The following is a 25,146-nucleotide window of genomic DNA, read 5'->3' on the forward strand; positions in this document are numbered from 1 at the left end:
AACCTCACTACAATACAAGCACATGCTGTGTTTATATTAACTCCTTTATAACAGTAAAGGTCATGTCTCCCACATTGGCCTTCAGCAACATATCAAAGACATGTTCTAGCTTTGGCCTTGAGCAACATATCAAAGACATGTTCTAGCTTTGGTGGACACTATTGGTTCAGAAGTACACGGCCTACCTTCAAAGGATCCCCAACATATGCCATCATCTTTGTAGAATGATGTTCTGCCACACCATGTTAAGTAGAGTTATATATCAATTGTTATTACAGGATACAAGGCACACCTTTACAATCTTTTCACATGTGGTCACAAATTGATTATTACACCTATTAACATCGAGGCTTCTATAACGATAGAGGAACTAGCACTTTGATGTTCGCTGGGAGCATCGAGGACTACTGTCAATGGTACGATGAAACACTCCTACAAAGCATACCTTTTGTAAGTGCATGCACCACACAAATACTTTACATTATCATTACCAATTAGTAAAATCATACCTGGCAAATTCATTTGGATTGGAGTCAGGTCACCGAGACTAGGTGGATAAATTGGTCATAATGGTGCATTTGGCGCTTCACCTCTTGCCAAGCTTATCTAAATCCATAACTTAATCTATGTTAACATCCAAACAATGTAATAATAATACCAATGAACCACAAGTAAAAGAGTGCCACTTCACCGACTTCTTCAACTTTTGGGGTTGCCTTGATCTTGCGAGACTACTATCAGAGAGCGAATTACTTTTGTTATATTCTGATGGAGAGGTATTGGAGTTGTCCCTCTTCCTATAGTGACTTTCCTTTTCCCTTTCCCTTCGTTGCATCCTTTTTGGGCACTTTTTCCCCTTCAACATCATCACGTAGACTTCTAGGCTTTACAATAGAATTCACAATTCGAAAAGATATAAGAAAAAATATTTAAAATAAAGTGAAATATCTAATTGTATAGTTCATACCATGGTTTATTGCTTCACTTTATAAGCTCGAGTATATATCTCCTTCTCGCTCTTGGGAAATTTACCACTTGGAAAGTCAAGGAAGAATGGGCATCTCTTGTATATCCCTGCATCCCAAAGGTCTCAAAGTTGCTGTTGTGTATACATAGTGCTCTCATGTTTTGGATTGTGTCATTCTTTTAAGATTGTAGGCACATCTGTAATAGATCTCTCTGCATGGCACTTACAAATCCATCTACACATTATTATATCCGTTCAGTTTATAAATATAAGAGTATAACCAAGTAGTAAGTACGCTTTGTAGAATGTTATGCAATTGAACACATCAAGCTTTTTGGTAGCCTTGACAACAGCAACAGGGTTTGAAGCTACCACACCTTGTTTCTTTAAGGATCCCACCATTTCCTCGAACATCTTCCCAAAATACAGTCTCTTAAGATCGGCGAGGTCTTCCAGGAATGTATCTGGAAAATTACCTTGTAATTTTTTTGATATTTCTGAAAGGACAGCTACATCCTGCACTCCAATCTCATGCCATATGACTTCTCTTCAAAGCCAATCCTTGAATAAAATTGTATTTGCTACGTTGCCATTTAAATTTATATTCAAACAAAATAGAGTACTTTGTAATTATTAAGAAGATAGGAAAAGTAATTATTACATACTTTTAGGGATTTGTGAATCCTTTAGCCTCTGCAAATCACCATCAATCAAAATATCCAAAAAATGTGCTTTGTGGTCATTTGGCAACGAGCTAGCTGCCAAGTTGTCTGGTTTCTCATCCCTATTAACTTGCACTAGTCATTTGCAACACAACAACAAAATTAAACTGCAACATTAAAACCATAAAATGTTGTTGCCTATGAAATAGACAAAGAAAATAGTGTAGGATTTCTTACTCAAAGAAACCTTCCCCTTGTGCAGGGTTTGTAATCGCTAGCCAGCTGCCTTGTAGCATGCCTCCACTTTCTTTCATCTTTATAAAATGCCGTTCTCCATTTCTCTTCATACTCTTGTGCAGGCAAACTATCTACTAGGGGGTCAATATCTCACGTGGCTCTGCGAGGTACCCATCCTATTATTCATGAATTACAACATTTAATGGATGATATAAAAATGTTAGTCATATATTGCAAGTGTCTAAAGATTGAAGGTTCACCTGGAATACTATTTGGGAAAGTTCCGAAAGCTCATAGTTATACCAAGATGGGCGACCCTTTTTTTTCTGTGTTGAGGCATGCTTGTCCATCCATGCCTTGTTCATCTCTCTAGTGTGCTTCATAATTGTTTCTTTGTTTGCCAATCCAAGCACTCTAATGAGGCACACTTCATCCACAAGGGAAGAAGAAACACAACCCACTTCATTCATTCTATGGCAACAAAATTTAAGGTTGCGATGAAAGATTGGAACATAGTACGTCAAATATTTTTAATTCAAAGAGTCTTAAAATATATATTCTCTTACCTTTTCAAGTGAGGTATCACTGTGAGAACCTCCCCCTCATTATCCTCATTGAATTCAATAAGGATAGCGTCAAGACAAGAATATCTTGATGCGACACTCTTGAATGCTATAGTTAGATAGTGTAAATCTAATTAGTCCCAAAACTATTTTATAAAACAAAAGATCGCATTCAAAAAAGTAGGCAAATTTAAGTAAACTCACATTTATTAATCTCCTCCATCCATGCCATAGCTCGATGATTGATATCCCACACATACAACATCTTATTGCTCATGAATTCCCACTCTATGCCTTTGATCATATTCTTGAACTTCTCGTTTTTCAATCGTCAGATGTCATCCCATGCAATAACATCATCTTGAGTCACTTCTCTAACTGGATTATGGGATGAGGAGATGGAGCAAATGAACCTACATCTATCGGCAACATAGCCATTCGTATAAAATTCCCTTACCAGCTTCTTGTACCTAAACTACACTCTTTGTATAGAGGGGTTATGCACAAATCTGTACAAGGGAATAGGCAGCAAAGGAGTGGATTTCACCACCTGCAATCCACACACACACACACACGTTATGCTTCGTAATCCAAAAGATACCTTATGTAAGATTTGATAAAAAAGTGGTTAACCATTAACTTCACACTATTAAGACTGTCTTGTAGAAGTTCTAATCGCAAGCGAGTTGCATGAGTCACCATGAAACCCTCTTCATTCTCGCCTTCTTTTTCAATTCCCTCGTCCACCTCTCCTACTTCCTTAGTTTCTTTAATGGTTTTTGAAGAAGCACCTTTCTTTGAAGACTTATCAGCTCGACTTGGATTCCTTCGAGGAGGACTCCAATCATCATCTTCCTCTTCTTGGTACTTGTCACTTCTTCACTTACTTGCCTGGAAGGTGTGCTCTTTACACGTTTTGTGCGCTTTGAATGTGGGGTTTCATTTGATGTGTTTGTAACAATCTAAACACATTGACATATACAAGATAGATTGCTCTAAAAAAAATCACTAAAAAAGAGCATAATCGAAAAGGTGGAGAGAGATAAAATAAGACTTACATAATCCCTGGCTAGCCATACAATGATGTATCCTTTGGTTTGATTTAACTTATCGATATCATCATCTTCGGGAAAATGGAAGAGGAACTTCTCCCACTTTAATATCTTCTATTGACACACCAACATGTCCAAGCGGCAAAGCAATTCCATGGATAGTATCCATGGTGGGGTCTATATGCAAAATGGTCCCCGTAGCTACCTTGGTATCAGTGAACATCAAGGACACTTGTGTGCCTCTTTAGAATTGGGGAGATGCCATGAGGAAGAAGTAGTAGCACAAGAAGAAGGAGATTAAACAGGGAAGAAAGCGTCCTAAAAGATTAAGAAAGCAAAGGATAAAAATAGAGCAAAAAAGAAATAGATATAAATAGAGTGATAGATATAAATAGAGTGATAGATATAAATAGAGAAAATAAAAGATTAAATTTAAAAAAATTAGGGTTTTGAGAGGAGATAAAGAAAGAAGAAACAAAGAAGAAGAGAGGAAAGAGAAGAAACAATGAAGAAAAGAGAAGAGAGGAAAAGGAATAGAGAGAGAGAGAGAGAGAGGTATTAACATCGGTAGAATGCAACATGAGGGCATATATACGACCAACGGTGGGACTTGAACTCGAGTGGATCATGGCCTTTATAAGGGCCCTTGCACTAGCCAATCTGCCCCACTTGTGGGTGGCAGAAAGGTGTTGTGTTTAAAATGTCAACCACAGGGCTTGCATCGGGTTTAGATCTGGTGAACCGTATACACCAAACATGAGGCCAAACATGAGATGGAGATTTGAGGAAGGCTTGGATTTGTTTTGATCACGTTAGGCGTGTGTAAGGATGGACAACAATGGCTGCACATGTATATGATCCAAGGTACAGTTTAGTCTTGTAAAGTTCTTTAAAAAATTAATCTTATTTTTAGTACTTTTCCAATTGTCAAATGATGGCATCAGCCTGCAAGATCTCATGACAATTGCAACTTGTGAAATGAAAGAGGAGGATATAGTGGCACAAGTTCTTGTCTAGGAGATGATTAACAATGTTGTGGTTTAAAAAGGCTTTTCCAAGCCATATTTTTTTAGCTTCATGGCTAATGAGGCTGGAGCCAACTAGAGGGAAGTTAGGACAGTCTATAATAATGGACCAGAGAATATATTGGAAGGTCTTGAGCGTTCATGTCTTTTTCTCTAAACATCCATATAGTACAATATGTAGTTAGGAAATTTCAGGAAGAGCACAAGCGACTATGTCGTTTAGTGGTGTTGTGCATTAAGTGAGGAAGAGGCACTTTTAAAATAGAGACACATTAGATCGTGGTGGATGAATGGTAAAGTCGTTCGTGCAAACTTACCAGCCATGGATTATTGGCTTAGTTGGTGGCATACTAGATATCCCCATTAGAGGAAACATCTTATAGGGGTAAGTATTATTTTCTTGGTTTTCGAAAAGAATAGCTTGTACTTTGAATCTAAATTGTCAACTTAACTATCTTGTTATAGAATGTGGTTGGAGCTTGCAACTAACTTAATCTCATGTTATAGGATGTCGATGATGCTCGTGTGCTACACATGCCGACCACTAATCTAGCAGAAACGAAACATGAAAGTTAGTTAGTAGGAGAGGGTTTAAGGGGAACCATCTCTTTATATGATGTAGCTATTTCAGATCTCACTAATACCCTCTTGCAATCCACAAAGAAGCATGCATTCATGCAAGGTAAATATCATGGAGCAGGCCCTACAATAACAAAGCTGATGGAGAAGCCCAATACATCAAAAGCTCCAAGTCCGTCATCAAAGCACTAGTAGATTGGTGGGGGAAGTAGTGAGTGGCACATCAATGCACGTGCAACCAATTTTTTTTGGTGATAACATTACTATTAGCTGGCGTAAAATTTTTTTGATCTTTGGACTTTCTATTTGATTCTTGTCTTTGTGAGGTTTTTATGTTCTTTGCCACTTGGGGGTTAGGGCGGGGTTACAATGTTCATGCATGGAGGTTTTAACAAGTAGTTAAATAAAAGGGATTTACAATTGTATACATGAAGGGAAGGGTTTTAAAAAAGTAGCATACATAAACTTACATTAGGGATATAAACTTTCAGAAACAATATTGCTTTAGTAGCATAGTGGTAAAGGCTTATCCGAGGTTTTTGATTTTATTCCCATCTAGTTGTCGGATGGGTAGCTCTAAACATGAGGATGTAACCCACTTTTTCCTTCATATGTGAGGAAGTAACTTATGTAACACCACCTTTTCCTTTGTTGCTAACCCTAAGATCAAAGCAAGGCTTTGATGTTCCACATATGATCGATTGCTAGCCTACCGTCCTTTCTTTTTGCATTCACAATTGCCAACCCACCCATTTGGGTTATGTTGCACTTGATATGGCAGTGTTGGAGGAGATGATGCCATGGAATGTGGTGAAGATTGGAGGAAGGCGTTGGCCCAATATGGGACTAAAATTTTGTTTCACATTAATTAATTAGCAGTGGGAGAGGGTGAGGTATGGTGAACCTTAGTGATGGTGGGGTTATAAGGTTAAAGGCTGTCTTTTTTTAATCATGACGTGTGGCACTTTGTTGGGAGTCTCGTGGCTTTATTGATCATTCGTGAAGAGGGGGCTGGGTATATATACCGTGGACAGCGAGCTCAGCCAAGAGAGATGATGCGAGAGAGAAAGGAGATAGAGAGAGAGGAGGGGGGTGCGTGCGAGAGAGACTGGGGAGTGGGCGCGTGCGAGAGACTGGGTTGATGTGAGAGAGATAGGTGCCAAAGAGAGAGAGAAGGGGAGTGGGCGCGTGTGAGAGATTGTGGGAGAGGGAGAGAGAGGGGAGAGGACGTTGCAGGGGAAGGAGCAGGGAGAGAGGGAGTGAGCAGACCTTAGTCTAACTAAGGTTTTTTAATTTAAATGAATAGGGCTGTGGCACAGGATTTTGAATTTAGACTAAGGGACCTAATTTGTTGCCCAAGTCCAGGGCATGGGTTTTGTTTGAAAGGAGGCTGAGCAGAATGGCTGCCCGGACGCCCATATGTGAAAAGCATGAGGAGTCTGGACGCTGACGGGTCTCTCCGTAGGCCCCCGCATTTGCCGCGCGGACGTGTTTGCATGCCCGGATTCAAAATGAATGCGGCCAAATTTAGCTGGAAGCAGCTATAGTAGCAGCAAATGGGGAAATTCCACCCGATCGGGTCTTCCACTGCCAAATCTGGCGGCGTCGCAGCCAAATGTGGCGAGTATCTGGCCAAGTTGGCACGAAAGGAGAAGACAAAGACCCTTCTTGCTCCTACTCGCAGCTGTGGCGAGGGTCTTGTAAATAATCACAGGCGATAATTTAACACTAATCTTGCTCTAACCTTTGTTAACACGCAGGCAAAAGCGCATTTCTGAATAAACTCCGGAATGCTAAAATGCTCGCCATTGCGAGATTCAGCATGCATTAATCGCTTTTGAACCATCAAGATGGGTGATGAGCATCGGTCTTATCATAGTGTCGCGGACGCAGGTTAGAGTTTCTTTTCTACCCGAGCTTCCTTCTGCTTAAAGGCGTGATTAATGCGGCTTAATTTTTCTGATTAAGCATCGAGATCCAGCTTTCTGTGTGTCCAGATAGGTAAATATTTTTGATCGTCCTTTCACACAGTGTCAAGGCGGTGCCAGGCGGCATCATGGTTGCAGAGGACGATTGGGCCTTTAGATTTGCCCATCGATCCATCTGAGGAGGATCTTCGGCTTTGCTTAAGAGATGGGAGTGTGCTTTGCAGGCTCATCAACAAAGTGGATCCAACACTTATGCCTAAGGTCAGTGCCATTCCATAATTAATATTTTCTCAAGGAAGAAAAAGAAATGCTAGTTTTTACAAGAGATATGATAGTTCTTAATTTCGGAAAACAGAAATATATTTGGGTTTTGGAGAAATGCAAAGATGGATAAATTTTGTATTTAAGGCTATTTTATATTTTCTTTACATTTTACGTATTTTGAAAAGTATACACCATGTATCCAGAGATTGAGAAGTATACACTCCATGTATCCAGAGATTGAGAAGTATACACTCCATGTATCCAGAGAAGAATTAGAGATCTGTGCAGTAACATTGAGGAGCACTCCTTCAGAACAGGGAGCATGTGGGGGCACACTCCCACCAGCGGGTGCACACACACACACACACACACACACACACACACACACACACACACACGTGTGCGCATGTGCACACATGCATGTATGTATGTAGGAGAAGTTTGATTCACCCAGACAAAATGCATTGAGATCACATTAAGTTTACCATGCGCAGGTTACCGAAGTCGATGATTTGGGCCGTAATTCATCCCCATCTCAAGACAGTCTAAGGAAATTTCTCAGAGCGGCAGCACTTGTTAAGCTTCCTGCATTCGAAGTTCTAGATTTGGAGCAGGTGTGCTCCTAATTTCTTCATCACATCCTAGAAAGTTTTACAGAGGCCTTTTTCTTTCCTCATAGTTTTTTTCCTCTTTCCAGAGCTATGTTTGACTGTGTTGTGCTATTTCTGCAGCCAAATTATCAGCCCTCATCATCGGAAAGAGTGGTAAATTGCCTTATTTCTCTCAAATCTTATCATGAGTGGGCACAAGGTAAAGATCCTGGATTCAGGAAATATGATGGAGCCCTAAACAGTGCTTCAAATAATAAAGAAGTACCAGCCTCACCGTCAAGTATGAAATCATATTCTCATTTGGCTAGCTCTACACCAAAAAGTCCTAGCCTGCCTCGGAAGCGATGGGTAATTCCAGAGTATGACAGTAGTGGTGAGGCAGATATGCCCGTAGTACATGATTCTGTTATGCAGAATGTTGGAAGTCCGCAGCTTATGAATCTTATACACAAGTCAAATGGATGGGATACTAGTGTGGCGGATGAAAACTTTGTTCCCAGCTCTGCCCAACCTGGCACAGGTGTGGCATCCTTTGTGCAACTGAATATAACAATAAAATGTGTTTTGGCCTTAAATACGAAGGGATGCTTTGTGTGTGTACCAGCGCATGTGCGCTCTCAGCTTTCTTCTCTCATTTTTGTTACTAAGGCTGGCTACACAACATTTTGGCCTTAAATAAAATGTGTTTTGGCCTTAAATATGAAGGGATGCTTTGTGTGTGTACCAGCGCATGTGCGCTCTCAGCTTTCTTCTCTCATTTTTGTTACTAAGGCTGGCTACACAACATTTCCCGCCCATGCAATGGGGGGAGTTGAAAAGGCAAGATTGGCTATCCAGCCCTTGCAGACAGCCTGGATGGGCCCATCAGGTGGTGTTCTGTAGCCAGCCTTGTTGTGGCTTTAGTCCAATGAAAATCTTGAAGAAAATTTGTTTGATTTCTATTAACAGACAGCCTGGATGGGCCCATCAGGTGGTGTTCTTTAAGCAGCCTAACGGGTTATGGCTTTAGTCCAATGAAAATCTTGAAGAAAGTTTATTTGATTTCTATTAACAGTGGAGTGGGTACAGATCTTGTACATAGCTTGGTCAAATGCCATGTGCTATGTTCTGTGTTGTCATATCTGTTTCCAAACATCATGCATGACGTATCATGTCATGCAATGCAATACTCTTGCATGATGTATCATAAGCATCTGTTTCTATACCTTGTCGGCATTGACCAATTTCATAAACAATACCTGTGTATCCTATGTAGCAGGCCTCCAAGCCAGCCTCAAAACAAAAAGACCTTGCAAGAAGGTGGCTGTTTGGTAGGTGCCATCAAAAATTGAGAAAGACAGGTTGTTTCTGTCACAGAGCTCTCTGTGCATAGACAGGCCTGAGCTTCTTCAATGGCAACATTTGCATAAACTGCACGTTTCTTGAAGGTGATCTCCTTTTTTGCCACTTTGGGCTGAAATTTGGGCTGCTGAAGAGGGTCTGAGGGCTACATTGGGCTGGAATAGAAGAAGAGGGGGATTAGAGGACCTATTGGGAGGGAGAATTCCCTCCTGATTGCCCCTGCACTTTCTCTCCTTAACCCCCTAAGTCTGGTCTGTTGGTTGGCTAGCAGCTGCAGCTGTAAATTATAGGGACTGCCCCCCGCGCGCGCGCCCCCCCCCCCCCCCCCAGTGCGCGCGCGCCCCTCTCTTCTTTTCTTCTCCTACACAGTTTGAACCAAAGGCAAATAAAGTTCCCACTTACCTTGCTGATCGTTGACTTAATGTTTTAGCACATCAAAGACCAACTGATGGTAAATCTCTGTTTGGTTATTTGTCTGTGGGTCGAAGGCATTGGAAAAATTCAGCTTAGTACCAAAGTTATCAAACAAACGACTTTTGAACTTTGTGACCCACATTGGAAAAATTCAGCGTAGTACCAAAGTTATCAAACAAACGACTTTTGAACTTTGCATCTCTGTTTGACACAATGGTATGTGAAAGACCACCAATTGGATACCAAAATCATATAAATAGTCGAGTGACATACCCAACAGTAAAATGAGAGTGACATTGGATCAATATCATGAACTTATTGAATCTATCAACAATGGTCAAACATGTGGTGTTTCTTTTCCCGGTACTAGGACGCAAGCTTGTCACAAAATCCATTATGATGTAGTCCTAAACACTTTCACTTTCTAACAAATGTACATACACAAAAACATTGCATCTCATAGTCGGCCAATAAAAATACTGCTCTAACTTTTCCAAGTTCAGATTCATGCCCCATGGATTACCAGTGATGGGGCCATGCATGTCATTAAGAAGCTCTGCTTGAAAACTCTTCAAGACACATAGTCAGTTCTTATAAAGAGCCAACCGTCGTGCATCAAGAAGTAAATTGGTCCCTTGGGTTCTAATGCCTGAGCCCACTGTGTACTAAACTCCTCGTAGTCGGCATGCTTGTGCTTCATCTTGTTTAAACCATGCCCCTCATGATGTAAAACTATGGAGATAAATACTCAAAGCCGCCCCTTTGCAGCTAATGCATCTGCCACTGCGTTGGATTTGCTAGGAATATTTCGCCAAACTGTTTATCATACTTGGGCACCCAAACGGGATGCCCAATGAGCAACCCACAACCCTTGGCATCCATGCATCCCTCCTTGGATCCACACATCTCCTTGGCTGGTGCTTGTAACTCTGTAGAGCGTTTCACACCTAGTGCAATTATGGACAAACGCTATAACTTGAATCTATCTAGGTTGTCTAGTGCCTGAGAAATGTCTAATAAGTGGCCACACACCCTGTACAGCATCACATCTTGCAAGTGGGTTACATGAGCAGTATGGAACTAGCACAATGGGACTTGCATGACATGACTTGATTACTTTGGCGATATAACACTGAGGCATCCCTAGGCCAAGGCTCACAAAATGCAGTGTCAAGCCTCGTGTCAGAGCACTTGTCTGTGGATGTGATGATGCCACTGAGGGTGTAAGGGCCAGCCTACAGCCATGGCCTCTGGGACAGTGGGATGTTGAGGTGCCTTAGTGCTGCATCCCTAGATGCCTTTTGGTGTCCAGCCCTCGTACTGCGAATATGGAGCCTAAGCTAGGTGCCCTGTGAAAGAGTGTGGCAGTATACCCCTGGTGGAGGTTTGGAGTTCCAAGGCCTTTAAGGTGGCCTCCCATCAAATTCTCTTTTCCCTATTTTTACACAGATGTTGCATATGGTCTAATTACAATAACCGGACATAAAAAATACTGTAACTATTTATTGATGGATGCAATAGGATGGGCTTGTAGTCTTGTGGGAAACCCTACAGAGGTCAAGCCAGATACATGCTTCTCACAAATCAAGCACAACATATTTTAACGTTTTTGCTGCGTTGCTGTGAGTTGAAGGGCTGATTGACTAACCTTGATTGCATATTCAGGCTTAACTTCAACTCACATACACCACATAAGTCAGAAGTTCCGTGAGATACTGCGGTTGAAAACAAGAGGATCGATGCAGGATCACGCAGCCTCACAAAACACAGGCGTTTTGAACAGTCTCGAAGTAATGCATACATTCATGCTAATATCAGTAAGGATTAGACAATGCACTCTTATTTGTGCACTAAGTTTTTGTGTTAAGAGTCGCTAAATCTCAATTAGTGATATCTTCTCAGAATTCGTCATCGCAGTCAGTATCAAGCCTAGTCAATGCTATACTTGGAGATAAACAACAGGACGAGGTTCCAGCAGTAAGTAAATGAATGGAATTACTGTTGGGAACACTTATGATGTGTTGTTTTCTCAATCTTGTGTGTGTGTGTGTGTGTGTGTATGTGTGTGTGTATCTATTGGTAGTTTTTTCTAATGAGACAGTGGTTTCACTAAAAGAAAAGTGTATCTATGTGTATGTACATGTATTTATGTATGCTCTTTGATTGTGACTACCTTGCTTAATGAGGCATTATGTTAATGCTTTTGTATCTAACACATCTGATAATGGCTTGAGCTTCTAATGGTTGCTTGTTTCTCTATCCATGTCAGCTTGTAGAATTCATGCTTAAGAAGGTAATGGAAGAGTTTGAGCGACGGCTTGTCACTCAGAGCGAACAAGTTGCAAATGTAAGAACATGGATTCAAGATGTATTATTAGGGTCTTTACAAACAGAGCCCCCTGGTGAAAAGGGAAGATCTCACCCGCCCTCCATCCTTCATTAGAGGCGGGCATTTATGTTGTCCAACCCCCGCCTGTCTGATGGTGGGCAGGGGATGTGTCTGTAATAATTCTTATTGGCATTTTTTAAATTCTTGTCATCTTTTACTGTCATTCATATGTTATAATGGGATTGTGGTCAAAATTGTAGCTGAAAAGCACCTTGAAAGAGCACCTTACACGGGAAGATAGGCTTGCTTCAAGAGCAAGAGTTTTGGAGACTCTGGCTGCCGGCACAGGAGAGGAGGTGAAGGTAGGGCAGCATTGATGTTTGATTTTAAAAAGCTAGATCAGGAGAATCACCACTCATGGTTTTTGAATTTGGTGCTAAGTTAAGGTTTTCTTTTCTTCCTTTTATTGGGTGTTTATTGAGTTGGTTTTATTTTTTGTGAATGCAGATTGTTCACAGTCAGCTTCAGAAAATGAAGGTAAGTTCTCTATCTAATGCCTACTTTTGTCTACAACGGAGGATGTTATGTGTTCTTTTTATGTGGGCATGGCATTCAGGTCACACAAAGTAAATCTAAGGTGATGTACCTCTCATTCCTTGCCAGCAATTCAGGATGGACTGCCCAGGATGGCCAAAGGGAGCGGCTAGGAGCTGACATCAGGGCAGATAGTGGGGAGCAAAGGGGGCAGCTGTTGGTGAGGTAGCCACTGTTAGAATTTAAGTGATCTAGCATCCATTGTTAGTGCAAACCTTAGTGGATCCTTAGTGGCACCTTAGAATGCTTTGTTCTAAGGTGGGCTCATTTACTAGAGTTACTGGGTGTAGGTCTAGTAGGTACATTCCCTTGATGTAGGCATCACCTTTTAGGTGAGTCAGGTGAGAAATCTAAGGGAGGTGGAGATATTCAAGGGCTCTAGGCGCCCTCCTCCATGGAGCCTATATATACAAGTGTCACATCACATCTCTAGAGAGTGTTTGAAGTACCTATGAGTTGTGTACTTGCTTTGTGCTTAGTAATCTAAGTGGTCCTTTGTGGAAGATCTCTCTACTTGCATAGTTTTCATGGTTATGTCTATGTGGTGACTCTTGAGCACACAACATTGCTCATTGGTCACATTTCTTCTGATCTTAGTGATTTGTATGTGTTGTTCTTTGGTATGAGTATAGCTTAAGTGATAATCATCATCATTAAGTGATTCATTTAATCCTTGTCAAGTCTAAGCTTACGATATGTCTTTTAACATGGTATTAGAGCTTCCCTTCTTGGGAGATTTCTCTATGTGAGGAGTGTATGGGTATCTAGGTGATTAGTTCACTGTTTTTCACCATCACTATTGAGTGGCACTTTAGTGAGGAGTCATTGATTGCATTTGCTGCTTAGTGGGTTGGTTCTTTCGCTTCATTGAGTGGCACCTTAAAGTGAAGTAGAAGGTGTCAAATCAGTCCATCTCTTTGTGAGTACATGAGTTTCTTTGTGAAGGTTGCATTCTCTTGCATTGCTTCATGGAGTGGCACTTTGGAGCATAGTAGAGAGAGTTAAAAAAATCTGTTACAAAACAGTCAATAAAACTCTTTGTGAGTGCATTTAGCAAATCTTTGTGATGGCATTCTCATCCCCTTAGTGAGTGGCACATTGAGTGTGAGAGAGATCTATGTTTGCAAATCTTTGAGTAAGAGCAAGCGTTTTTGAGTTAGAGAGAGAAGGGAGAGAAGGAGTGCTATTGAGTAAAAGAGAGAAAGCAATCAACAGATTTACTGTCACTCCACTGAGTGTGGACTGCATAAGTGAGGGAGATAGCTCCATTCTCAGCTCATTTTTGGTTGAAGTTGTTGTCTTTCTGGCGCATTATTCAGCATGTGAGAAGGGTCCTTCATGACATCAAAACAAGCACTTAAGGACTTCAATCAACTCTATGTGAAAGTCCTATTGGAGTTACTATAGTGAGCTCAATAGGAACTATGTGATCAGCTTCAATCCAATCTCAAAGATGACCCCCAATAGCAGAAAATTGGGTCAAGTCACTGCACATCAGTGGCTCTTCCCTGGCACAGCCGTAAGCTTTTTTGTGCACAGGTTGGTGCAGTTTCTTATTCACAGTGTATAGGGCATTGAAAGCCCTATTTCTCAGGCTGTGGGAGACACTATGCTACAACATCAACAAGGTGGGTCTCTACTGTGCGATCCTTCTGCATCAAACAAATCTTGTTACTCTCCTACTATCGGTGCGTAGTTCAAGGTGGTGGAGAAGCTACTTGACAGGCGTAAAATTCCAAGGCGGTTGCTGATTTTCCTCCTTGAATAAAGGAATTTATGATAACCTGTGTGTATGAGCCTTCAATTGTGACCATTACATCAACCCTTTGTAAAAGCCCTCCACATTATAAAGGGCTCCTCAAATCACTTATGTGTGTGTGTTTTATTTCAATACCAAAAATATGTGTGGTGTGAGTCATCTATTGCCTTAGTGTGCATCCAGCTTGAGGTGAAAAGGTTCTTTGTAATGTCCTCCAGTTTTATAAAGGACATCTTTTTGTGTGAAGGCCCAATGTGAAATATGTTAGTCACAATGCCTAGATTTTTACACACTACCAAAGCTCAAATTGCATTAGAGATCACAAAAGCAAAGCTTTGGCTGAATGGGGAAGAAGAAATCTTGCTGCTGATTTGGGCTGCATTAAGGCACCTCTGGCTGCTCGCAAACTACAGGACAGAAGTTCGGAAGAGTGCATTGAGACTCCAATTGCAAGAATGAGGGGAAGAGAGGTTGCAAGCCCCAATTTATGGGCCCCTATAAGGGTTCCTGGATGACAGATCTGGCTGACTGCTGTCAGCCAGCATCACGACCAACAAGAAACCACACTCAATCTACCGAAGCAATGCCCAAGTGACTATTAAAAGACATGGTGTGAGCTTAGACTTGACAAGGATTAAATGAATCACTTAATGATGATGATTATCACTTAAGCTATACTCACACCAAAGAACAACACATACAAATCACTAAGATAAGATGAAACAATGGTGTGTGCTCAAGAGTCACCACATAGACATAACCATGAAAACTATGCAAGTAGAGAGATCTTTCACAAACGACCACTTAGATTACTTAGCATAAATCAAGTACACAACTTATAGGTACTTCACACACTCTCTAGAGATGTGATGTGAACACTTGTATATATAGGCTCCATGGAGGAGGGCGCCTAGAGCCCTTGAATCTCTCCACCTCCCTTAGATTTCTCACCCGACTCACCTAAAAGGTGATGCCTACATCAAGGGAATGTACTAGACCTATACCTAGATACTCTAGTAAATGAGCCTTCTAACCTTAGAACAAAGCATTCTAAGGTATCACTAAGGATCCACTAAGGTTTGCACTAAGGATGGATGCTAGATCACTTAAATTCTAACGCCCTCCCTTGATCAAGTATCCATACCCTGCAAGGTGTGCTTGGATCAAGTATACCACAAAGAAAAAAAAACACTAAGATAGAAAATGCCCCATGGGCTATAAAATGCCATACATTGCAAATGCCAGAATAACGTGTTGGAAAAGTTGGCCACTTCCTTCTCTAGCTGCTTTGTCTTGCCTTTCTCTTTCTCCTCTTCATCCTTCTTCCTTTTGAATCAATCCTTGACGATGTGTCCCTTCTTCTTACAATAGTAGCAAGAACAAGGAGGCTTAGTCTTCTTCTCTGTCCTTGACTGTGGCTGTATAGGCATGATCTATTGAAACTTGTGTTGAAGAGGTCGAAGCCTTGGAACCCTCCATGCAAATTCCTCTAGAATGAGGGTAGAAGTCACAGAGGTAAGAGTATGATTAGTTTGGTTTGCTATCACTGAAACACATTGATCTTCTTCATCAACGTTGACACCTACACCACTTAGTTAATCAATCATAAATCTAATATCATTGACATGAGAAGCAATACTAGTTTTGTCATTCTTTTCTACCCTGTGATAGTTTCTTCCTTAGGAAGAACCTGGCAGTAGCATTGGTTTGCCCCCAAATGAATTTGAGCATAAGCCAAGCTTCATTAGAATTCTTTGCTAAGCTCGCCCAATGAATTTGGCTATCACCTAGCCCACAAATGATGAGGAATAAGGCCTTGGTGTCTAGATTGGTCCATTTGGTAATAAGATCTGGGTCTCTATTTGGCCTCTTTTCAATGCCATTAACACCAACCCACATGTCTTTCTCTATAAGACACATTTGCATCTTGATGCACCAAGTATGTTACTTAGTTCCATCAAACTCGTCTTACTTATCAAACATTTTTCCCACCATTTTTGCCATGGTACTCAACCTCACATACATAGTGTAGCCCAATGAGAATAGGAAAGTCCTTTATAGCTAGAGGACTGTACAATGGAGCTTGTCGTTCACCCAAAGACACTTGAGTACCCCTTCAGTAAATAAATGAAGCTGCATGCACATGAACTCTAACCACCCCAAGTAATTTGGCTTTGCTTTGGTCTCTTGAAACTTGTCTTCGAACGAGAAAGCAGGCCTCCAAGCAAAGAAGTGTGCCCAGACAGGCTCTGAGTGTGACAAGGGCTGCCTGATTAGGTTTTTCTTCAGTTTTAGCCTTGAGCCAGATTGGCTGGCTTGCAAATAGAACTTTGCTCACAACAGTGATAGAGTACAGTAGTTTAGGTATTTGTGCATGGTTGTGGGTTAGTCTATATCTCTCACTGCTCCTTATCTTTTTTCAACACTTGCATTTCAGACAGCCTTACACAGATGCAACACTCTTGTGTACAGTTGATGTTTCATGTACCCTCCCTTGTGTAACAGATGTAGCTAGACATGGTTATGGGCTTTGGGCTACATAGCAAAACATGGAAAGGGCAATTTGTGTCATGTGCACAGAGTGTATCTATCGTGTGTAGCATGCACACAAGACTAGCTTCGAGGTTTGGGGTAGCTTGGAGCTAGGCAGGCTGATTGGCGAGCTAGGCTAGGGATGGATTGACGGGTGGGCGCCCAAGTGTGGACGCCTGGTGACCGGCCAAGAGCCTATAAAAGGGTGGCCAAGGTCAGTTAGTTGGTTAGAGTCTCGCGAGTCTTTGCAAGAGCTCTGTGGTCAGGAGCCTGGATCTAGTGCAGACATGCACTTGCTTCATACAGTTGAGGCCGGCAGCAATCTTGAGGTCCTCGAGAGTAGCTCTGTGTTTATGGCAGATGAGTCTTTGCGAGAGCTCTGTGATCAGCAGCCTGGATCTAGTGCAGACGTGCACCTGCTTCATGTAGCCGAGGCTGGTAGCAGTCTCGAGGCCCATGAGGGTAGCTTCGTGGCGGTATGGGATGTCATGGAGTAGAGACTGGTCGGTGCATCTTGCTAGTTAGCTCAGCTCGTGGCTTGGGGGGGTAGCCAGGTCTTGTGGGTTTTGCCCACGGCTGTCATGGTTGGGTGGTGAGTCAGGCCTCCAACCCCTTTCACATTTTATGGCTTTGTTTCGCAGGTTTCGAGTCTTGTTTCAGGATTGCTCTACGAGGAGATCGGTGGGGACTTGACAATTTGTGTGCCCAATCTTAGGGAGGAAAAAAGCCCGAGTTTGAGAATAGGGAATTTAGAATGCTAGACTGTAGGATGCATTGCAAAGGGGTGTAAGAATTTAGAGACTGTGGTGCACACACAAATACATGATCTTCCACCGGCAAAACTATCCATAAATTGCAAATAAAACTTGTGCCTATGTGCTAGGGTTTTCAGAGATAGAAAAGAGTGTGGCAGAATCACACATACATCACACACAAGAGCCGTAAACTACTGATCTGTATAATAAGTACAAAAGATGACTGAGAATGAGGACGTTGGTTCTCAGCTGGTTCTCAGCCCATGCTCCAAGAGAAATGCCTCTGTAGAAAGACTAGCACTAAGAAAACAGATGAATATGATGATTTTGCTACTCATGTATGTATATGCACTGATAGTGTGGTCGGCTTGCTCATAATGCTGTCAGCCTGTTTTAATATCCATGACCACCATTTACTGCTGTGTTTTCACACGTGTGGGCTGCCAACTATCCTGTCCACTGACTGACTCGTGTTGTACGCTGTCCATGACCATACCTGTAGCTCGACTACCTTTTCTAATGGCCGACTGAGCTGTGGCTGCCTGTCTGCCACGTGGCACTAACAGTCTTCTGGTGAAGGGAGCTTTGATGGCTGTGAACAGAAATTGACATGGAGGCTGTATGCACACAGGATAGAAGCACACCCATACACTGAAGGTAGATGAGTGCGTGATGAATGAGGGGCTGTGGCTCATTGCTGGCACACCCATTGCACTGGGTGCTAGTGGCCATAACTGTACCATAAGTGCACGGACTTTAATCACCTTTTCATTTTGTGAGCCCTAGTCAAGAGAGCAGTTGCCATTCTCATCAGGGTGGCCAAGGTAGGTCAGGAAGTAAGTCATTCAGTGCAAAGCCCACACAGTTTTGTAACTCACTTGGAGATGAACTTTGTACATGTGTCCAAGAGGCTTATTAGTGCAAGTGCCGGGTGCTAGACACATCTGTGGATCAGTTTACAGGCGCAGGTTGTTAGACAATCCAACGACAGATGCCAGGCAGCATGGGCAATTTTCTAGGCAGGTTGAACATGATGGGCAGAAGGTCACTCCCCCTCATTAGACCTCGAGCCTGACTTATCCTGTTTGTGAGCAGCCTGAACACCTTCGCCTCCATGCTAATCTTTGCCCTGTGCTCAAGTCGCTGCCCATCTACAGAAACCACTATCTGTGCTGCTCCATGTCTCTCTTCCCCCCCCCACAAACCCGCGCACACCCCCTCCTCCCCCCCCCCTTCCCCGCCGCGCCCCCAGGCTGGGTTCTACACTGCCCCCATCCCAAGTCTCTGTGCTGATCCTTCCTGCCACTGGTCAAGTAGCTGCCTGCTGATTTTTCTCGCCTCCGCTGGTTTCGCCTCACACATGCACCCACCCCCACACATATGAGATTTCTCGGGAGAGGATGAGTATATTTCACTCACCCTGGCAATGGTGGTCAGTTTAGTCTAGTCTCTACAGGAACAGCTGTGGCTGTCATAGTTGTCTCGTGGTTGTGTTTCCAACTCCCCAAACTCTAGCCTGTGTCCCTGGCTCACACGCTGCGCAATTATGGTCTCACTGTGACATCAACTACTTATTTGCTATACTAATTCTTTCTATTTGCTACTTCCCTTAGTGCTAGGCTTCATTGTGGCTGAGTTTGCCCTGCATCTCCGGAGGTTTGACAAAAACTCAGTACAAAGGGCTTTGTGTGAATATATGCTCTTGTGTGTGTGTGTGTGTGTGTGTGTGTGTGTGTGGAGTGTGTGTGTGAGAGCATATCTTGATACAGAGTTCTACACCCACTATTGGGCACTGATGACGTTAGTGGGGATGTCGTAGTATCTAGTCCATACTATGCATAATGGAGTTGATAGTTATATAGTCTTGTGGGTTGACTACCATGAGTGTATAACATGCACGTTCCTAAAAGGTGAATTTGGGCATGTTCCTGGATTCATCTAGGTATATATATATATTGAGAACTCAGGAGCAGTGCTACCATTGAGTATCTCTATTCAGCATTGTATATATTTCATGCTAGTGATACACGGTAGATTAGGTCATCTCTCTCTACTTTGTATTGAGCACGAAGAAGCAGTTTCATAATCAATCAATTCATAAACAGGCTTCCGCAAGTACCCATGTTACATTGGTATCAGAGCATCAGGTTTTGACGGCAGAAAGGTTGCAATATTTTTCTCTCATAAGGGCATGGAGATACATCACGAAGAACCCCATCACGTGTGCGTTTTCACTCAAGTTTGGGTTTTTTTCACCAAGGTTGTGTTTTGCAAGTTTGGTACCAGATAGCTCTTGTGTGTGCAAGGGGTGCTCAGCCAAAGGGCAAGAAAGAGGGCCAAAGGCACCAAGTAGAGGGCAGACAGCGCAAGCAAGCAAGGCGGCCTGTTGGTGCTTCAAACATAGCCAAATAGGAATGGAAGAAGGCGACAGAGACCCCAAGAAAGGAGCACTCAACAGATTTTTGAGGATGAGCCCAAGGAGCAGACACTACTAGGCTTGAAGGTGATCTAGACAGATAGAGCACAACCCATCTAGTTTCCGAGGACAAAGAGGAGTCATCAAGTGAACTCCAAACTTGTCTCTCCAAATCCATTGAGGAGGATGAGATGAGCGATTCCACAGTGGTGTCTATCATGCTAGCGAGCATCCAAAGTCAAAGGGGCTAGTTCTAGTGCTTGTAGTTCCCTAGGAGGCAGTGGCGGTGTAACATGCGGATGCTTAGAGACAAGATTATACTTTAGATAACGAATATTCAGCACCTTGGTTCTTGACAATTGCACAATGTAGCGGCGGAGATAAGAGAGCAAGAGAGGGGGAGAGTGAGAGAAGAGAGACACAGTATAGATGCCGTACACCCGATTGGATCCCAAATACCCCTTTGAAGGCCCCCCACTAAGGATGGTGTATTTGCTTTATTGAATGATGAGAAAAAGACTGACTTTGATGACCTTCCTTGGCTGTAAACTTGCAGCTTGAAGACCCAGTTCTGACCTCAAGTTCACCTTTGCTTGGGATTTCCCTTGGTTGTCTTGGCCCTTGAATCCCTTCAGCACTTTGTGAATAATGAGATGCCTAAATGACTAACTAGTGAAGGAGAAAGCACATGCGAAAGCATAAACAATAAACATATAAGAGAGTGCAAAGGAGAATGAGAGAGTTGGTCAAGATCACCTTTTATAACAGCAGTAAAGCTTTACACTAGCAATGGCCAGCAACTAGATGTTGAACTATGTGCAAGGGAAATGGATGAATGAGTGAATAATTGGGAACTCCTTATATAGTGCAGTAGGGACCTGGCCGATTGGCCCTGGACAAAATAAATAGGAGAAAATAGATAAAATACCAAGTAAATGGTAGATCCCCAAAACATTGAGATGCACAAATTCTAACACCCCCTCTGCAGCTCATAGTGTGCAAGGGTCGGAAGAAGACAAGTCGATGAAGATGCAACCATGGACCCTCCAGCAATGCGAATACTGGAATCACCTCGGAGAGAGCATCCACCAACCTGTTTCCTCGAAACAAGATGCCACCACGAACAGCAAGGAACTTTGCTTGGCCACCACGAATTCCTACAGAAGTGTGCAGTGAACTCCAAAAATAGATGATGAGTGTCGCAACGGAGATGATGACCAGATCTGGGAACACAAGAGCAAAACGCAATGCAGAAAATCATAGCACAAGAGAGAGAGAGAGAGAGAGAGAGAGAGAGAGAGAGAGAGAGAGAGAGAGAGAGAGAGAGAGAGAGAGAGAGAGAGATAGAGGCGTGTAACTCTGCTCTATATACACAAAAGAATCCCGAAAAAGGTACAATACTGACAAGGGGGCTGGGGGCCATTTTATATGGCCCCCCAACAGCGGTCGGCCTGCTATAGGGCAGCCGACAGGACACCCACGACTTGCAAACAGCAGTCGGCCAGCACAGAAGGTCCATGACCTATCCAGTCCAGTCGGCCAGCTCCAAAATGAGAACATAAACATGCTGATGCAGTCGGCCAGCAACTGGGTCCTCTTGCCATCTTAGGGCTGCCTCCTAGGCCACAGAAAAATGGAAAAAAATAGGGGAAAAATACAGAGAGTGGGGAAAAATGAGAAAACACCTGATAAGGGCGGGCACACCCACAACAGAAGCCCTGGTGTATAAAAATAGACAGGAGATGACTTCTAACACCCCCTCTCAGCTCTTGGCTGTGAAACCAACCACAGGGAGCTGGGGTGCCGCCTGAGCAAATCCTGAGATAGCGACTTCGTGAAGAGGTCCACCGTACTGCCCTCCGTCGAACAAAACTCTAGCAAGATGTCATCAGCAACGATTTGTTCACGAACAAAGTGCCTCTGGATGACCATGGGTTCCTCGAGTGGAAGCCCAAACCTGCAATGCAACCTCTGCATCCTCACCACCTCACAAGCAACATCACAAGCAGCCCGGTACTCTGCCTCTGTTGTTGACAAGGCAAAAGATGACTGCCTCTTACTGCTCCATAAAACTGCTCCTGGGCTTGAAGTAGATCTCCTCGTGTCGAGATCTCCTCCCCAAACTGAGTCACTCCAACCTTGGAGTCGGACTCCATCAATCAATCCGCCTCCTGTGTACAAGAGTCCATGATCCTTCGCATGCCGCAGAAACCACAGGAAACGCAATCTTGCCTCCCAAAGAGTCATCCGCAACCATGAGCTCAACTGCCTCATCAGGAAGCTCCCGTCCAATCTCTTGTCCATCAACCAGATCAATGAACCATTCTGCTTCTGACCAGAGAGCAACAAAATGCTCATCAAACTCCACGCGTACGCAAGTCTTGCAAACCTGATGCATTGACAACAAATGAAAACCAAGTGACGGAACATACAACACCTGGGAGGAATGCTTCCCCCCTCTGCCATCGGGAACTATCTCCATCCTGCCCTCACTGTGAATTGGGATAGTGGATGTATCCCTAGTAAGAATGTGACCAGAATACTTGTGGAGATCCTGTAAATCTGAATGGGGAGGAGTCATGTGCCTGGAAGCACCACTGTCTAGAATCCACTCTCGAGTATCCGTTGCGGAGAATCCTCCAATCTCCTCCCTGCCTGAAGAAAATGAAACATCGGTGTCCATCACCTTCAGGTGCACAAAAGCCGGAGTCTTCATGATTGCTACTGAGGAATCTTCACCCTTCTCGGTCTTCCGCTTGGGATACTGCCTCCAATAGTGGCCTTTCTCGCCACAATCATTACAGGTCCTCTCTGCCTTTAGTTTCTCGCGGTCAGTTTTAACGGACTTCTTCTCAGAAGACTTCTCTGATGAAGCCTTCCCTTTGCCCGTGTTACTGCCTTTCGACTGTTGGCCAGTTAAGGCCTCCGAACCTCCACCCTGAGGAGGGTTCGTGAATCGTTCCTCCTGGTCCAAGACCGTGGGCACAAGATCCTCCCACGTGATGGTGCTGAGCCTGCCACCACTGGTAATCAAAGACGAGTAAAATGCTGAGTACTGAGAGGGCAAATGAGACAGCAACGTTATGGCCATGTCCTCTGACGATATCTCCTTCCTAGCCTGAAGAACTTCCTGTTGAAGAGCCTGCAGCTTGTTAATATGCTCCCGCATGGTCGACGACTTTGCAGGGCTCCTAACCCACATCTATACTACCAAGGAAATCCTCTTCATGGGCGATACCCTGCTGTAAAGAGAAGCCAAATGCTGCCATATACCTCTGGCCAGCGTCATATGCTTTACATGATTGATTACCTGCGGTGTGCAGTTGAGAAAGATAAACGAATGGACCCTGGCGTTGACACGATCCCACATCTGTGTCTGAGCCTCCCGGTCCCTTCGGATCGACGGTAACTCCCCTTCCTCTACTTCAGGCCGTGGAACCCCAACAACGACGAAATTAGCGAGGTCGTAAGACTCCAAAACAGATTCCATCATAACCTTCCATATGCCGTAGTTGTTCCCGTCCAACTGACGGTCCCCCGGGAACGTGGGGAGTATCGGGATCTTCACATGCCTCTCGGCCATCTCAAACAGATTTGCCATTTCAGGGATGTACTCTGAAAAGGGTGGGTGGGTGGGAACAAAGAAGAACTAACACTTGCAAGCGGTTGTCCAGCAAATCAGCCCGCCGTCCTCTTGCTTCTCCTCTTCCCGAACAGTCCCGAACAGTCCACCAATCAGCAACACAACAGTCTCTCCTTGCTCACACAAATCCCAAGAACTATCTAGAGCCTAGGCTTTGATACCATGTGAGAATACGCAGCGGAGATGATGACCAGATCTGGGAACACGAGCATAACGCAATGCAGAAAATCACAGCACAAGAGAGAGAGAGAGATAGAGGCATGTAACTCTGCTCTATATACACAAAAGAATCCCGGAAAAGGTACAATACTGACAAGGGGGCTGGGGGCCATTTTATATGGCCCCCCAACAGCAGTCGACCTGCTGTAGGGCAGCCGACAGGACACCCACGACTTGCAAACAGCAGTCGGCCAGCACAGAAGGTCCACGACCTGTCTAGTCCAGTCGGCCAGCTCCAAAATGAGAACATAAACATGCTGATGCAGTCGGTCAGCAACTGGGTCCTCTTGCCATCTCAGGGCTGCCTCCCAAGCCACAGAAAAATGGAAAAAAATAGGGAAAAAATACGGAGAGTGGGGAAAAATGAGAAAACATCTAATAAGGGCAAGCACACCCACACTGGTGAGAGTTTGCATTGCCGGTGAGACCTTCTCGGTGATGGTCCGCACAAGCACAGAATGTGTCTTCGAGTCTCGATTCTCCTAGTCTTGTAGTTCCACAGCAAATTCATCCTCCTGATCCTGAGTCCACCGCTTAGAGTTTTGAGGACGCTCGGGCTTCCTTTCAGTGCCTTGAACAATGTCCCACAAACCCTTGTGTATGAACCAGATCCGCATCTGAAGCTTCCAATGAGCATAGTTGGGTCCTTCCAACTTCTCATCCATGATCGTACAGGGGGGAGCCATATCCACAGCAACAAAGAACAAATCTCAGCTCTCAGACACTTCTCTCAAGTGCTTACCAACGAAGCGAGGCACCAAGAACAATCAGCCCCCTCTTAAACTTGAGAGAGGAGGAGGCTGGACAGCAGAAAAACAGTCCAAGAAACCATCGGGAACCTCCTACGACGAGAAGGGCAGGGACTTGTGGAGGAAGAAGGAAATGTACAACCACTTTTTTGGCGACTCCATATGCAAGAGAACTCACCAAATCTGATTCCGGAGCAGAATTTGCAGCCAGAACTTCAACGCTTGCCTCTATAGAAGAAAACGCAGCCAGAAAACCAGGCTGGCTTGCCTCTGTAGGAGAAAACGCAGCCAACAAACTGGCCAGCAGCAAGAAGGACTGGTGGCTGGACCAGAAAACACAGCAATGTGTGAAAACACAGCCACTGTTTGGGGCTGATCTTCAGCCAGGAGGAGAAAGGGCAGAAAACACAAGGCAAAGATGTGGCGGCGGGCAGATTTGCAGAGCTTGGAGCAGCTTGGACCTAAGCGAATGATACCATGAAGGAGAAAGCACAGGTGGAAGCATAA

General features: G+C 43.7%; 1 protein-coding gene across 4 annotated transcripts in view; it reads left to right on the forward strand.

The window, feature by feature from the left end:
• The first annotated feature begins 6,138 nt into the window (after positions 1-6,138).
• The window catches only part of LOC147630030 (kinesin-like protein KIN-14C), a 170,614-nt gene continuing 151,606 nt past the window's right edge, over positions 6,139-25,146 (forward strand). For 2 of the 4 annotated variants that reach the window (XM_086811613.1, XM_086811611.1), the window contains exons 1-9: positions 6,139-6,978; positions 7,117-7,274; positions 7,772-7,891; positions 8,009-8,408; positions 11,309-11,460; positions 11,546-11,620; positions 11,913-11,990; positions 12,233-12,334; positions 12,480-12,509. In XM_086811613.1, the coding sequence (XP_086667739.1) occupies positions 6,936-6,978; positions 7,117-7,274; positions 7,772-7,891; positions 8,009-8,408; positions 11,309-11,460; positions 11,546-11,620; positions 11,913-11,990; positions 12,233-12,334; positions 12,480-12,509 (1,158 nt within the window). In that variant the 5' untranslated portion in view covers positions 6,139-6,935. The remainder of the gene's footprint in view (positions 6,979-7,116; positions 7,275-7,771; positions 7,892-8,008; positions 8,409-11,308; positions 11,461-11,545; positions 11,621-11,912; positions 11,991-12,232; positions 12,335-12,479; positions 12,510-25,146) is intronic. The other 2 variants (XM_086811614.1, XM_086811612.1) reach the window with 1 other exon arrangement.

This window comes from Cibotium barometz, chromosome 17 (genome assembly GCF_041138505.1).
Source record: "Cibotium barometz isolate CiBa-2024 chromosome 17, ASM4113850v1, whole genome shotgun sequence".
Taxonomy (NCBI): Eukaryota; Viridiplantae; Streptophyta; class Polypodiopsida; order Cyatheales; family Cibotiaceae; genus Cibotium; species Cibotium barometz.